At 36.5% G+C, this 17,043-nt stretch overlaps 1 protein-coding gene across 1 annotated transcript; it reads right to left on the bottom strand.

The window, feature by feature from the left end:
- Positions 1 to 5: 5 nt before the first annotated feature.
- dcaf12 (DDB1 and CUL4 associated factor 12) lies at positions 6 to 15,196 on the bottom strand. The gene is made up of 9 exons (XM_048165523.1): positions 14,758 to 15,196; positions 10,059 to 10,349; positions 7,848 to 8,126; positions 7,615 to 7,675; positions 6,324 to 6,517; positions 6,155 to 6,220; positions 5,877 to 6,039; positions 5,605 to 5,783; positions 6 to 1,641 (listed from the first exon to the last, which is right to left on the bottom strand). Exons 1-9 carry the CDS (start codon positions 14,812 to 14,814, stop codon positions 1,483 to 1,485), a joined length of 1,449 nt encoding a protein of 482 aa, XP_048021480.1. The 5' UTR covers positions 14,815 to 15,196; the 3' UTR covers positions 6 to 1,482.
- Between the last annotated feature and the right edge of the window lie 1,847 nt (positions 15,197 to 17,043).

The raw sequence follows: 17,043 nt of genomic DNA, 5'->3' as shown, positions 1-17,043 counted from the left end.
CAGAATGGAAGAAAAATACATCAATAAATTTTTATTCATTTTCTTTTTGAAGAATGTCTCATGTTGCTGTTCTTTTGCTTGTTTTGTTTTTATATTGTACAATAGCTTTACACTTGTAATCTGTAAAAACATTCAGGAAGTGAGTATAAAAAAGGGCACCACCAAAATAATGACAGATTAGTTCACTCACACACACATATATCCTCTGACATTTACATAAACGGTATTCTCCCTCTATTAGATTCCAAATATGTATACATATACATTTCATATATAAAATACATTTTAAAAGTGATGGTTAATTTCTGCTTAATATATGCCTGTTACTGTGTTCATTGTACTAACAATTTCGTGACAATTCCATGAAGATTTTCATGTAAAAAAAAAAAAAAAAAAAAAAGACTAAAGAAAGAGCCTAAACAAATTCAATCTGCAACAGTCTTTCACAGAAAGACTCTGGAAAGGCAACAATGTCACACAATACTGCCCTGCATTTGAGCAGAGAAGATAAGAAGCAACAATCCTAACAAATATGATTGTACCTGAACGTCATGAGTGCTAGTGATGGCAACAATACAAAATAAATAAGATGTCTAAATGTCACAGAGGGAAAATTGCAATCTTGATGCGAGTGTGTGCGTGTGTTAGTACAGAATCAGCAATAAAAGAGGCATTCTCCAAGATACCTCAAACAGAACACAAACTGTATCTGATTTCCTACAATTGTCTCTCCCTGCCATTATTCTGGAAAACATAAGGGAAAAAGGAAAGCAACAGGCGAGTCTTCATTGACCGCTATGCGAATCACGTCCATGTTTACTCTGTGCTCTTCATATATCTGTAGTCTTGACCCCAGTGTCCAGTGCTGCACAGTGAGGTTACAGGTCAGGCTGTCCGTTCATTGTACCAAGAGTCATCTCCAAAAGCCGATTCTTAGCCTTTTTAGGATCCACAATGTCATATCAGTCCACTGTGAGCTAAGAAAAAGGGCTGATCGGCAGATCTTCACACAGCAAAACAAACTCAACACGCCATGTTTCGGGCAAAAAAAAAAAAAAAAGAAGAAAATCAGCAAATGAAACAAAAATAAATTTTAAAGTAATGCCCAGAGAGACTGTTAAATATTTTCATATATTTTTACACTATTCTACAGTTCTCAAAGGTTCAGGCAGCCAATTTTTTCAGGACTCAAACTAACTTCTCCAGGAGATCAGACATCGTGTCAGGGTCACTGCTTTTTCTTCGTCACACACAAAAACAGATGTGAATTCAGGACTACAATAGGCAAATGAAAATTTAAAGACACAAGAACAATCAGAAAAAAAAAAAAAAAACATCTGAGAACCACATCTATGCTCCTGAGTCCTTTGAGAAATAATCTTGGATAGAAGCTAAACCAGAAGTGAAAAGGAGTGAGGAGAAGAATGGAAGATGGCCTGTAAGCCCATGGTACATGAGAGCGAAATGGATGATGGACGGAGGCTAGCTCCAGAGGCCGGCGTAGTTTCCGTGTAGGCCAGAACAAAGGGGGCCGCCGGCCACGAAGAGTTTGGTGCCAGAGTCGTCATAGCAGTGTGTGTACACGGCATTCGGGAAGGAGCGGACGTCGGAAAAGTAGCTTCTCCATGTTTCATCGTGATTCTGTAGAAGAAGAATCAGCATTTTAGAATCTGATATGGATTGATATTTTTTCAGCCTCAATAAAAATATACATACACTACCGTTTCTTTTTGGGGTTGGTAAGATTTTTTTTTTTTTATGTTTTTCAAAGAAGTCAGGATTTTTAATTTATTTAAAATTGTATTTATTTTTGTTTTCTATTTTAATATATTAAAATTTTTTAATATATTAAAGTGTAATTATATGTAATCATATATATTAAAGGTGCCATCGAACGTTTTTTTACAAGATGTAATATAAGTCTAAGGTGTCCCCTGAATGTGTCTGAAGTTTCAGCTCAAAATACCCCATAGATTTTTTTTAATTAATTTTTTTAACTGCCTATTTTGGGGCATCATTAACTATGCACCGATACAGGCTGCGGCCCCTTTAATTCCTCACGCTCCCCGCCCCCGGAGCTCGCGCTTGCCTTAACAGCATAAACAAAGTTCACACAGCTAATATAACCCTCAAAATGGATCTTTACAAAGTGTTCGTCATGCATGCTGCATGCATACATCAGATCATGCAAGTATAGTATTTATTTGGATGTTTACATTTGATTCTGAACGAATTTGATAGTGCTCCGTGGCTAACGGGCTAAAGCTAACATTACACACTGTTGGAGAGATTTATAAAGAATGAAGTTGTGTTTATGCATTATACAGACTGCAAGTGTTTAATAATGAAAATAACGACGGCTCGTCTCCATGAATACAGTAAGAAACGATGGTAACTTTAACCACATTTAACAGTACATTAGCAACATGCTAACGAAACATTTAGAAAGACAATTTATAAATATCACTAAAAATATCATGATATCATGGAGCATGTCAGTTATTATTGCTCCATCTGCCATTTTTCGCTGTTGTCCTTGCTTGCTTACCTAGTCTGATGATTCAGCTGTGCACATCCAGACATTCTGCCCTTGTCTAATGCCTTGATCATGGGCTGGCATATGCAAATATTGGGGGCGTACATGTTAATGATCCCGACTGTTACGTAACAGTCAGTGTTATGTTGAGATTCGCCTGTTCTTCGGAGGTCTTTTAAACAAATGAGATTTATATAAGAAGGAGGAAACAATGGTGTTTGAGACTCACTGTATGTCATTTCCATGTACTGAACTCTTGTTATTCAACTACGCCAAGGTAAATTCAATTTTCAATTCGATGGCACCTTTAAAATGTAATTTATTCCTGTGATGTCAAAGCATCGTTACTCCAGTCTTCATTGTCACATGATCCTTGAGAAATCATTCTAATATGCTGATTTGGTGGAAACATTTCTTATTATCAATGTTGAAAACAGTTGTGCTGCTATTTTTGGGGAAACCATGATAAATTTTTTTCAGGATTCTTCAATGAATAGAAAGTTCAAAAGAACAGCATTTATTTGAAATAAAAATATTTTCTAATATTTTAAATGTTTTACTGACACTTTTGATCAATTTAATGCATCCTTGCTAAATGAAAGTATTAATTTCTTCAAAAAAATCTTACTGACTCAAACCTTTTGAACAGCAGGTATAATGTACAGCTGGCTCTTCTCATTATCACAAAATGGCCTCAGACAGGGAAATCAGGACCCCAACGTATAGAGGAGTTGTTTATTTTGCGATAATGAGTGGCTGACTGTACGTTATCCCTTATATAGTTACATTATTCAAAGTTGTAACAAACGGGCAAGAACCTAAGTGGGTCAATTAAACCAATCAAATAGTAGTTATACTTCCGTGTGGACCCCTGATTAATGCAGCAGACAGCATTTCTGCCTAATGAACTTCCATATGGTAAGCAGAGGCTGATGCTGCAGGCAACTGACTGCTAAAGTAAGCACTTTGTAAAGAAGCGTATTTATAGGCTAATTAATTTAAAAGTTTGCCCAAAGATTTCATGGCAAAAATTAGGTAGTGGGCGGATAAAGCAAAAGAAACAAAAAATAGCAATAATATATGTACATCAAATGAGTATGAAAGTTCCCATATATAAACAAAATGCAAAACAGTAATTGTTTTGGTATCAGATTTAATTTAAAACACAATTATAATAAACATATATGCTACTGTTTAAAAGTTTGGCATTGGTAAGACTTTCTTTAAACAATAATACTTTTTTTTTTTTTTTTTTAAGCAAGGATGCCTTATAGGGATAGTTCACCCAAAAATTCTGTCATCATTTATTCACCCTCAAGTTGTTACAAAACTGTAAAAATTTCTTTGTTCTGTTGAACACAAAAGGAAGATATTTTGAAGAAAGTTTGTAACCAGGCCGCTTTGGGGCACCATTGACTGTCATAGTAGGAAAAAAAATACTATGGAAGTCAATGGTGCCCCAGAACTGTTCAGTTTCCCACATTCTTTAAAAATATCTTCCTTTGTGTTCAACAGAACAAAAAATGTATAGAAGTTTGGAACAACCTGAGGTTGAGCAAATGACAGAATTTTCATTTTTGGGTGAACTATCCCTTTAAACTGATTCAAAAGTGTCTCTAAAGACAAATAAATGATGAATGAATAATAAATAAATTATGTTTTTCTGAACTTCAAATCAAAGAATATGTATATATAAAATATGTGTAATCATTTACCTAAAAATTCAGCTTTGCCATCACAGGAATAAATTACAGTTTAAAATATATCAAAATAGAAACTTGTAATATTTTAAATTGTAATTATTTTACATTTTAAATTTATGTATTGCTGTTTTGCTGTATTTTTGATCAAATAAATGGAGCCTTGCTGAGACTTAAATTAATATAACGGGAGTGTGTTCCAAAATGAGTGGCGAAAAGATCGCGATCAAACAGCCACGCAATCTTATTCCTAAATAACGAGCCAGAGAGAGCATTTGAAATGTATGAAACGGCTTCATAGTCTTTTCAACAACACAGTATCATTATTTCTTTAATATTATTTCTTACAATAATTCAAATGATCACAGAAGTACTGGGATAAAAAAAAAGTTTATAGTTCAGCTATATACACGCGATTTCTACAATAGCAATCAAAATAGAGTAAATCACCTTTTGAAAGTAAAGTAACTTGACTTCTAATAAAGATCGTATTAATTACATCATGCCAATAGGCAACAAGCAACTGTTAAAAATGTTTTAGTTGAATCATTCAAGAGATTAGTTCAAAAACACTGATTCATCCAGCAATGAAACGAATGAAGTCTTTAGTCATTGAATCATTCATTTAAAGCGGAACTCATAAGATAGGTATCTCAATAAGATTTGCAAAGCTCCCCCTACAGGTTCCTTCAGTTAATCACACTGTCGTAAATACTCCAAGCGCAGCTCTGGACTACAATGACTATAACACTCACCGGTGAAGTAGTTTTGCAAATACAGTACAAGAAATCTCGATGGAGGTGGGTAATTTTCGAAATTTTCTTATAAAGTCATAATATATACATTGTTTTTGAATTACCGTAAAGCATTTTGTCACTCTCGCGTGAACGTGAACATGAGGCGAGATTGTGTCGGGTCGGCGAAGCTCAACTTGCAAGTGCTGTATTCTGGCGTAGACTTGCCAGAGGGGGTTAGTGCTCGCCTCAAACACACCAGTCAAAATGACTTAGAAAACTATTTATGAAGGTAAAAAAAATTTACTTAGTTCTGCTTTAAACCAATTTTTAAAAAATAATTCATTCCAATTAATAAAACGCTTAAATAGACTACAGTAATTAAGATTTTGCCAGAACCTGTCTGTTCAGAATTGTGGGAGAATCTTGATTTCTATTTTTAAAAAGATCATAATTCTCAATTTATCCACATTCGTGCAGCTCTAGTGTATTTAAATTAGAAGTATAATAAAAAATAAGATATTTATTTATTAAGAGCCTGCAATGGCCTACGTCAAATATAAGATGCATATATTGGTCTAATCAACCAAGATCTAATCAATATGTTAAATTTCAGCATGTAAGACACTCCTACCAGCCATCCTCTCCCCGTGGTGAGTTTAAGGATGCCCTCTGCAGTGCGATTCCGGTACCCGCCGGGTGTGCTGGATGGGCCATCCAGAAAACGCTGGGCCCTGATATCATAGAAGAGCAGGGAACCTTGGCCAGTGCCTACTGTCACTATGTGTTCATAGAAGCTCACAGAGCGAATACCTAGGAAATAATTAAACAGCACCAGTTTGCTTTGCAAAAAAACTTTTTTAACTTTGAGTGAACTATCTTGAGAGGGAAAAACAAAAAACCTACCACTACCACGCTCCCTGGAGCTCACGGATTTGATGTTCTGAGTCGATTGCCGGGGGTCGAGGAAGGAAACGTGCGCCTGAGAACCGACTGCATAAACAGACCAGTCCATCCCGTAAGCCAGACACACATTCTCCTTACAGTAAGGAAGTTTCGTAGAAAGCTCCTGAAAATCATATTAAACGGAAAAAAACAGTCATTAGACAATTGTAAAACATACAGAGCTTGGCATAAAAAGCCAATATATGAGAGAGAGAAAAAGCTGATAGTGGTAACTGTACCTTACACAGGTTGTCTTCTGCTTTCCACAGATGGAAATATCCATCTAGAGAAACGGCACCCAACTCCTAATGGATGAATGAAAGAGATGAAAGTGGAATTGGAGAAACGGTGAGATGAATAACACACAATGAATCAGTACAGCCACATGAGTCATAGACAGCTGCTGACCTTATGGCTGTTGTTGAAGGCCAGTGCGCGCACTTTGCAGTTGTAGGGGTGGGTGTATTCTTTCGGGATGTCCTTGAGAGCGCGGTGAGAGATGTGGGAGTAACAAGGAACACCTTCCACATTCTGACGCTTCTCCGCTTGAGACAAAACCTCCTCTGATATCTCCCACAGACCCATGGAACCATCGCGAGATCCTGCTCCAGTGAAGAAAAGATTCATTCTCTTTTAATGGAACAGTAGAATCTGTACAACACATGATAATGTATACTTTATCTCAAAATACACCCAGACAGGGTAGTCAGGGGAAGTAGAGGGGTCTTTTATTGCCTTAATCAGTTTATCATTTTGTGATAATAACTGGCTGACTGTACATTATCCTGCTAATCACACAGCAAAAAAAAAATAGTGAAATATTATGAAGAGAATTGTTAATATGAGAAACAAGGATGGGGTTCGACATTAACGTTTGTCTGGGACAAGTGAATTTTTTGAAGGGGCAAGTGAAAAAGAATTTTACAAGCCCAACCAGACAAGTAACCTGAGTAAAATGTCAATAATATACAAAACCTGAACAACAACCTGTATAAATGTCTTTGTTCTGCTGTACACAAAGGAAGATATTTGGAAGAATGTTTGTAACCAAGCAACTCCCCAATTGACTACCATAGTATTTTTTTTTTTCCTAGTATGGGATGGGGGGCGAGATCTGCTTGGTTACAAAAATTCTTTCAAATATCTTCCTTTGTGTTCAGCAGAACAAAAAAAATGTATACAGGTTTGGAACAACTTGAGGGTGAGTAAATGATGACAGAATTTTCATTTTTGAATGAACTATCCCTTTAAGTCACTTACATTTTAGACAAAAGAAAAATCGAATTACTAGAATTCAAAACGTCATTCTCATTACGGTAATACACTAATGAAAACCATCATGTCCAGACGTTTTTTTCTTTTTAATTAAAATCAGAATGAAATAGATTTAAATTTAATTATGTAAAAAATATAAATCATATTACAGTTATGAGAATGAGTCGTTTTCACGTTACAGCATGTTACTAAGAAAAGGGGACAAGGATGTGCTAAACTAATGAAAATAATATCAATCTGAAATGTTCAGTTCCTGAACTGGGCCCCATTGTCTTCATGCAAAACATACTTTCGATTTCTTTTCTTCCTTTGCTCTTGGGGTGAAATATGACCTTGACAGCTTTCTTGAAATGTACACAAGCACTTAATGTGTTAGGACACGGTGTAAAGTGTTTGCTCAAAACTGGATCTGCAAGCTTCTTACCTGAGACTGCCATGGTATCACTGATCCATGCAATGGAGAATATCCAGTCGTTGTGCCCATCCTGTTAGAAATACAGAACCAAATTTGAGTCTTTACATAACAGAATTGTTTTTAATTATGTTAGCCAAAGCTAGCCACTTTTTTCTTTTTATGAAGCCAAAGGCTGAAGCCACTAAACCATTTGACATTTACACTACTTTCACAACTAAAAAGGGAGCAAAGGCCAGACTCACATCTCCGACACAGACAGGGTCAAGTGTGGGAAGTCTGTACACTGCCAGGCTGTTGGGGTTGTCTCCTCCAGTGGCCAGCAAAGTACGAGAGGGGTTCAGCTCTATGGCATGGATGCCACATCCCTGCTGGACATCCAGGCCACCGACTGATCCTGGATTGTGGAAATGGAAATGGCCTCCCACTCCACCCAAACCCTGGGAGACATCTCCCCTGCCCTCTCTGTCTTTCAGCATAGGTATCCTGGTTATCTGTCCCGAGAGGACATCCACCACAAATAGCTAAAAGCACAAAGAAAAAAAGGATTACTAAAGTTACCCTTGTGGGAATTCTGATTCAATAAAATTAGATAATTTTTTAAATAAACAAATTAAACAGGGAATAAATAGGGAAAATCATAATTTAATGTTTATGAAATAGGATAGTGACTTTATCAAGCTCTAAAATGTAGTATTGAACATCTCAGAGCTCAAAGTTTTAGGTAAAGGCTTAAATATAGATGCGTTTCTCATGGATATAGAGCATAAGGTTTTATTTTTACATTTTCATTTTAGTTAAAGTTTTAGTAATTTCTTGTGTGTTTTTGTATTTATAAAATAGATTGTTATAATACTGCTGGTAGGCCTACTTTTCTTTGCCTTTTCTCTTGGAAATTTTATGTTTTGCACTTTAGAAATGTAATTATCCAACTCATATGCAGAATATCCTGTAAGTGTCTTAGGCAAATTAAATATGGTTCAGTAGAGGAAAAAAAAAAAAAAAAAAAAGTAAAGTAAATCTGGAAAATAAAAGTGCTTGCTGCTGTATGTGGATGGTCATACATATCCGTCTAGTGTGTTTACATAGAAAAACAATGGAAAAGTACATTCTGTGTGAACGGCCCCATAGTTTACCCTAAAATGAAAATTGTGTCATTAATTACTCACTCTCATGTCGTTCTAAACCTGTAAGACTCTCGTTGTTCTTCACAACTCAAATGAAGATCTTTTTGATGAAATCTGTGAACTTTCTGTCCCTCCATAGACAGCTATGCAACGTTGATGCTTCAAAATGTTCATAAAGCGATTAAAATCGAATCTATATTGATTGAACCTTCGCCGGGAGTTTGATTGACAAGAGATCTAACCAATCGTAATGCCGAATCCGCCATTTTGTCTGACAAAGCAGTCAGGAGTTAGAAGATTAACCTCGGTGGACTTGAACTTGAAAAATTGTGTGTACAGACGTCTTTCCGCATTTGAAACAACATTCCTTCTCATGTTCATTCATGTTTATTTGATGCCATAAATTAACTAGTAGGAAGAGATGATCGGTTCACGAGCTGCTTGAGCTGAGGCGCTACAGCAATCTGTCATGACACATTAAAGAGCCACAAAATGGTTTTTATTGTTCGAATTTCTTAAAAAAATTACAGTTTGAAAGCTGGGACTTTGTTTAATATCATAAGTAACCTGCTCTGTCTTGTCTGTCGACATGTTGTCAGTGTCCTCTTTGCTCCGCAATGTATTTTTCACTCTGTGTGGCGTGACAGCGCCATGGCTTGTTGGACAAAGCAACAGTAACTAAGGGTCTTTGCGAAGGGTCAATTGAGTGGTTTAGTCCAAATTTTCTGAAGAGACTTGATCGCTTTATTTGATGAACAGATTTAATTTAAGCTTTTATTCACATATAAACATTGATATAAAGACATAAAGAGAAACTCAACCGAACCTCAAATGTGCTGCGTAACACACGAGAATGAACCTCATTGGTTCTTGCATGCGTCAAGAAAATTTGCTTGAGCTTTTGTTTACCACAATTTACGAATAAAAGCCTAAATTAAATATGTTAATCATATAAAATGATCGAGTGTCTTCAGAAAGGACTAAACCACTCAATTCATATGGATTAATTAAGATCTCTTTATGAACTTTTTGAAGCGTCAAAGTGTCAGTTGCGTAGTTGTCTATGGAGGGACAGAAAGCTCTCAGATTTCATCAAAAATATATTCATTTGTGTTCCAAAGATGAACGAAAGTCTTACAGGTTTGGAACAACATGAGGGTAAATTATAACCACCTATAATGGGAAATGAGTAAATTATGACAATTTTAATTTTTGGGTGAACTAACCCTTTAACAGTAAACATTCAAATATTTCAAGATTTAAATTAATCATAAATACAGCATTGATAACATTACATACTGAAGAAGTACTAATCCAAAACCATCTTACCGTGTTGCATTTGGTCCCGCACACCACCTGCCTGTGGTTGAGCCATTGGGAAGCAAACACCTTGTTGAGGCGGCCGAGGGAGAACTCTCTCTCTCTGAGGATTCCGGGAATGCGTCCGGCAGCAAATCCGCGCAGACTCCGCTGGAAGCTCCACTCATGCTGCTGCTGCGGACGGAACTCCCTCCCTCTCACAGAGCACACCACCGACCGCCGACTCTGCCACCAGTGCTGGGCATGACGCGCTGAGCTGGACACGCGGGCACGCTTAAACACACTCTGACACCAGTCCAACTGTCAAAGGGACAAAAGGATTGATTCAACAAAATGTAAAAAAATCTAAATGAAAACATAATAAATCATAACAAATGTTTTTTTATCATTCATGACTTCATTTTAAAAAATGCTATCACTTGAAACAAACTAACGCATTTATTGGCAGTTGCTGATAATAATTTTCATGTTATAACTGATAAATCACAGAATAAATCAAATACACCAAATATATTTAACTAAATAAATTAAATATAAAACACTAAACTATAAAAAAAAAAAAAAAAAAATCATTTTAAATGCTTAAATTCAAGCATCACAACATTATGATGTACAGCATGAAAAAATTATATTAATTTGTAAATTTACTGAAAATTAGCATTAGGAGGAGCAGTAATTTATCAATTTGCAACAAGCATATTTTCATACTCATAAGGCATGTTCAGACCTTTATTTTGAAATAGCAATGAACATGAACAATCATTAAAGATTGGTTGAAACATGTTTGTTTTCATGCCAAGAGTTCAAAAGATAACATCCATTCAATTTTTTGAGAAAAAATGGTCTGAAAATGTTTCTAATAGAAAAAAAAATACATTTATGATTGTGGCGGTGATCTATAACCCACATACATGTTGTTTTTATGTTTATTAGAGGCTGAATTCATATCAAATTCTGCCAAACTTCCCATACTACTTCTATATAGGATGTCTACTTCATAAATTGTATGAAAATAATTGAAATATATGGTTCAGATCACTCAAACCATACATGGAAATGGAGGCGCCTTTATATGGTCAGTAATGGAGCTTGGTTGTCATCTAGTGAAAAAAAGTGGTACTGCGCCCAAACAAAATCTTACTGAAAGCTCATTTTTTGAGCTCAACTTGTTCAGATTTTTGGCTTTGATTTCCTTGCAGTTTTAGAGTAAAACTTGTTTTTATTTTATATAAAATATTATATTTTTACATTTTACATTTTCATAAACTTAAACTTCTATAACTTTTTTCTGTTTCACTTACATAAGATATTTCACTTCTACAATAATCTGCCAAATTTCATCTTTAAAACAAGACCAGCCTTATGTCTATACTCCAAAGTATTCTTGAATTACAACCATTTAAGTTTGGATATTTTTTTTTTGTCTAAAAAAAAAAAAAAAGTGGGGTGACAGTTAACAGGTTAAGCGTGCTCTTCATAAAACTTGAGATTTTGTTCATTTAAATCTTAATTTTCCATCACAAAAATGCTCTTTGTTAGTAATTTCAATATCATCTCTTTCCCATTCTGATTATGTAACTTTTTTTAAAAACAGAAACCCTAAATTATGAGAACAATCTCACAGGACATCTGGTTTTAGGTGGCTTCTTTGCAATCCAGCACTGTGTGTGCACTTTTTAAAAACAGCTTGCATTCGAAGAAAAACACCTGGTGGCACTGGAAATTCATCACCTCACCCTGCTAACAGCACTCTATACAATCAAACACAATAAATTACATTAAAACAGCCAAACAACAAAAGTGAGGGCATCCATCTGATGCTAACACCAGCTGGCAGACAAAGCGACTCTGTGCTCCCGGCAAGCATCGACAAATCAAATATAGCCATGACAGGGGGCGTGTAAAACCAGTGGCTTAAAGTATATCAGCTCCCATAGGCCCAACAATCAGAGTGTGTAAAACGGAGACTCATTCATTTTAATGCCTGTTCCCGCTAAACAGCACTGACATCATAATGCTTACCAAGACATCGTCACCCATATAAATAACTCTTGCTGAAATTACACCATCTATCCTGAGTGAGATCTAGTCATAAACAGTGATGTGTCTCTACGCCAGTAAAGCTCTTCCAATCCCCCTTCAGGCTAGTAAACGTCAGCCCTATCTGACTGACCCAGATCCTAACGGCCAAGTAGATCAGAATAGGATCTTAGTCAATAGAGTACCTCAGGGATGATGTGTTTTTGTAGGCCGACCCGGAAGTTAGCGGCGCACGGGTTCCCTCGATCGAAAGCCTATGCATTTTTACCATAGACTTTTGGAAAATCAAAAAAAATAAGCTCTGTGTTTAACAGAGGGTTATGACACTTACACGTTTTGTCTATCAAGACCATCTTTACAAGTTAACACAACATTTATAGATTTTGAAGCCTAAATAAAGCCGTCAGATATAAAAATCTAACAGCTATAAACGGACTACAGCACACCATGGTCGCGGATCAACGTCACCACCAAACTTCCTCAAACTTTATTTAAAAAACAACTTTATTTAAAAACTTGCTCGCTGATTATGATCTGCGCTGTGTGTGAATACTTATCCACTTTTTCATGAGAAATGCTGTCCAAATGTCCTGTTTGTCATGATGACGTCTAAAGTCCCCGCCAAAGGAAGCAGTCCCTTTCAGCAACTTGTTAGCAACCGCCGATTTTAAGACACAATAAAGGTTTTTTTAAAAAAAAATCACTAGTGGGTTATAACTGGTGTGTTTTATGTCATAGATCAAAATGTGAAAATATTTAGAGGCTTTGTTAACCACAGACCTTATTCCAGGCGATTTAGCAAAAACCCATTCAAAAAACCCATAGACTTTAGGGCGATGGAACCGGAAGTCCTAAAATTCCAACTCGCTTCCGGGTTTTGCCTACAAAAACACGTTATCCCTGAGGCACTCTATACACGGCCACCTTCCCATTCACAAACTCTGCAAAAGTGTATGATCATACAAAGAAAAGACCTGTGGAAAGAGTGTGGGAAACCTGCAAGGATCAGCATTAACAATCAACCTGTACTACAAAAATATCTCATCTGGCTTTCTATAGTCCCGCCCCCAAATTCACACCATTGGTTGATGCTGGCCGGGATACACATTTCAGAGGAATAAATCTTCAAAACAGATTAGATGTAGCTCTCTCTCTGCATATTAAGCTACGATATGTGAAAGTATTGATGCATGAAAAAAATTTTAGACTTTATTATATTATATAGACTTGCAATACAGAGAATAAATAGGACATTATCAAACACTGTTTCTAAAAGCTTTAATAAAATAATTATAAGATAATTGTATTTTTTAATAATTACAATTATTCGTACTTTAAATAATAATATAAGGTATACCAGTGAATTTTAAATAAACAGTGAGATGAACATATAAAGTGTAGACATACACTAGTTATTCATTACCAACATCATTGAGGCCTATGATAGCAGTGAATTGTTTTTAATGATTTTCTCTTTTAGATATGGCTGTCCCACAGGGATACATCCAGTGTTAATCTGTGATAACAGAAATAAACCTTCAACAACACCAAAAAAGGAAAGCAACTAGTCTTACAAGCAGTGTGCCGCAGTGAAGACCACCTTCCCCCATATGAGAACTCTATCCTGTCCTTTGAATCCTATTTAACACATCTACATCACCTACAAGGCCATAATATGATATCGCTCACTGATTCTTGAGGAGTACTGGGACAAAGAAATATCCTGCTTTTTCCATTTTCTCAGAACATATGCATTTTACTGGTCAATCACTCAATATAGGTCAATATCAATACAAAATAATGTGTGATATACATGCTAAAAATTAAACAGCACCTATATGACCTTGTTGAACCCATGGCAGGTGAAATATAGAAAGAGGACCTTCAGGATGAAGCCTGATTTTAGAAATGTTTCCATAATTACCTTACGGTTTTGAAAAAAAGCAATGACACAACTGTGAAATGTAGCTAAAATTAAACACTTTCTGTCAGGGCATAGTAGTAATGTTTCTTTAAAGGCTACATATTTATATATACCTATTTTCTTATATATTTAATCTATATAAAATATGTAATACGTAAGTCTGAGGAAATGTAGCTTTAGCGTTATATCACAATAAAGATATACATTGATACAACAACATTAAATGTTGATACGTTCAAAACTAATGTATGACATGTTTTGTAACGTATCAATGATAATTCTGCAGCAAATGACACATTGTGTTATTGATATTTCTCATCTTAACGATGAAATAATGGACAACTCTAGCAGATCTCAGTCCTACTGGAGGACTAACCAGCTAATGCTGTCTAGCTCTTGGTGGAGTATCATTATCCTGTAATCTCGTGCAGGATTAAGACGTAACGTTACTCAGACACACAATCTAAATGTCCAAGGCTACTGATAAATGATTACACATTAATAAACCAGTTCACCAATGCCAGATCAATGTCAATAACAACTAACGTTAAGTTAACAACCCCACGATTAGCCTTTAGCCAGTGAATGGTGCTAACATTAGACTGCAATATGTTCCTATTTGTAAACTGTCACAGCTTGTTTCCCATTATAGGTGGTTATTATTTCATATAAAATGAGAGGTTAGCAGATGGCTGCATAGTGCCTTTGTCATGTATAAGAGAGATCTGTTTTTTTTTTTTTTACCTGTTGTTCCTTGGGCTCCTCTGCTTTCCTTTTCCTGCTAACTGTTTTTCTCGCCATAGCCCGACACGCACAGGTCCCTCACCCACATGGAGGGCAGCAGCGACGCTAGGAAGTGGATCATATAATGGCGATGGGGTTGTTTCGGCGGCCTCCGGGCTAGTGAAGCGGCGCGACTAATCGAATCCAACCGAGTCGCGTCGGCCGAGGATGAATCGAATAACCGTCCGATTGTGTTTCAATGGCCGATCCCCAATCCGTTTGATTTAGGTCGTTTTAGGGTAGGCTTGTTTGCTTTCCGTCTGTGTGGAGGAGCTACAAGGGTACAGCTGCCCCTCCCCTGCACCGAGCTCACTTTTCACCTATCTTCTTTCTATCCGTCGTTCTCCTGACAAAACGCGTCATCCAACAACGTACATTGCCGCGCGCAGCCGCACTCCAGTCAAACATCAACAAAAACAAGGTCAAGCGTGCGCGTGCGCCTCTGTCTGGGGCGTGCGTGCGCGCGCCCTTCTCACGTTCTACGTGTTGTGCTGTTGTGGATATCTTTTCATTCTTACAATTAGGTGCTTTTAAAGAAGTTATGACATTTATAATGTACAATTTCTCCTTTGTATAGCCTAATTATAATTGGCTGGATTATAATAAGCTCTGGTCATCAAACTTAAATTCAACACATTTAATTTGAAAAATAAACAAGGAATTACGTTAATGTTTACATTAGTTGTCTTTATGTTAATGTGCATTTAATCTATCTGAGTAGAAAGTTGTTCATTATGTTAAGTCTGTTATGCTATGTTGTATTAGGGCCTTCGTTAAGTTTTCTGGACCCCTGTACAAGTGTTATATGAAATATAAACATTTTTAAATTAGTTTTTAAGAGAAATAAAGTACTACGTTTTATTTTAAAAGGACTGAACAGTGAAAGAAAAAGAGGAAATAAGTGTCCAGCACCTCATGTTAGTTACTGAAAGAGATTGAATTAGGTATGTCTTCTGATTATTGTATTAGTTAATATTCATATTGGTTATCTGAACGTGATGAAATTGTTTCCACAGTTTCAACAATGCCATCGGCTGATGCACAAATGTTCATTTGTCTGACAATAAGCTGTAACCTTCGTTGTTGCTCACTTCTGTTCCACTGGAAGTTTCACGATGGTAGTGACCAGAAAAAGAGTTTATCAAAGTTCAGGTGTTTTGTTTCTTTGTTTGTTTTTTTGCTGCTGCTGGACAAAATCTGTGCATCATAGACACCAATGACAGCCACACTTTTTGAAAAGAAGATTAAGTTTAATCACACTGAAGTCTGAAATCATTTTAAAGAAGACTAAACATTTTAAATCACATTTAAGAGCAACAGATCTCTGTATCATTAAGACAAAAGCCCTCCAATCTGCTCTACCTGTCAATCAGGTTCAGGACATTTCTCCATTTACAATTATAACAATAGATCTGCATTTGAGCGCTGACTCACTCCAGGCCAGAATGTTCTTTGTGATGCAGCCAGCAGTAGGTTTGCTCTGTTCTTTTCAGCCTTTTCTATTCAGCCTAGACTGAGGGATGCTGACACAAAAAGTAGAAGAGGAAGACCCATGTTTACTTCATTTGAATAATCAGTCCTGTACGGGATGGGTGAACCTCCTAAAATCTGTCAAGAACATATGCAGGTCTCTCTCTATATAAAGTCTATATATATATATATATATATATATATATACACACACACACACAAACACACAGAACTTAGACAAAGAAACTGAAACACTGGCCAATATAGTGTTGGAGGTTTCATGCCTATTGCTTGGTGGCCAATCTTCACTGATTTTACATTCCATCAGTAAGAGCAGAGTGTGATGGTTGAATTAGCAGAGCAATAGCACAGCTGTACATGACATATTGCAATCCACATTACATAATGGGAGACATATTAGAGTTCAAAATAGGACAAATTGTTTGTGCGCATCTTGATGGCTCATCTGTGACCAGGACAGCAAGTCTTTCTGGTGTATCGAGAGCTATGGTATCCAGTGTAATGTCTGCATACCATGACGCAGGACGAACCACATCTGCACACCTTGACTCTCCTTCTTCAACATCCTGTTTCTCCTTCGTCCGGAGCTCCACAGAGTCAATATTCAGCAGTCGGGCTGCTATAGACAAACCTTTGGTCACATGTATTGTTCTCTTGATGAGTCCACCTTCACTGTCTTTCCCACACCTGTTGTGTGCCCAAAGTGAAGCACGGCGGTGGATCAGTGATCCAATATCATAGCATTCCCTACTGTAT

Source organism: Megalobrama amblycephala, linkage group LG18 (genome assembly GCF_018812025.1).
Source record: "Megalobrama amblycephala isolate DHTTF-2021 linkage group LG18, ASM1881202v1, whole genome shotgun sequence".
Classification (NCBI taxonomy): Eukaryota; Metazoa; Chordata; class Actinopteri; order Cypriniformes; family Xenocyprididae; genus Megalobrama; species Megalobrama amblycephala.
The sequence above is the reverse complement of the archived record's forward strand: the minus strand, read 5'-3'. Positions and strand labels throughout refer to the sequence as shown.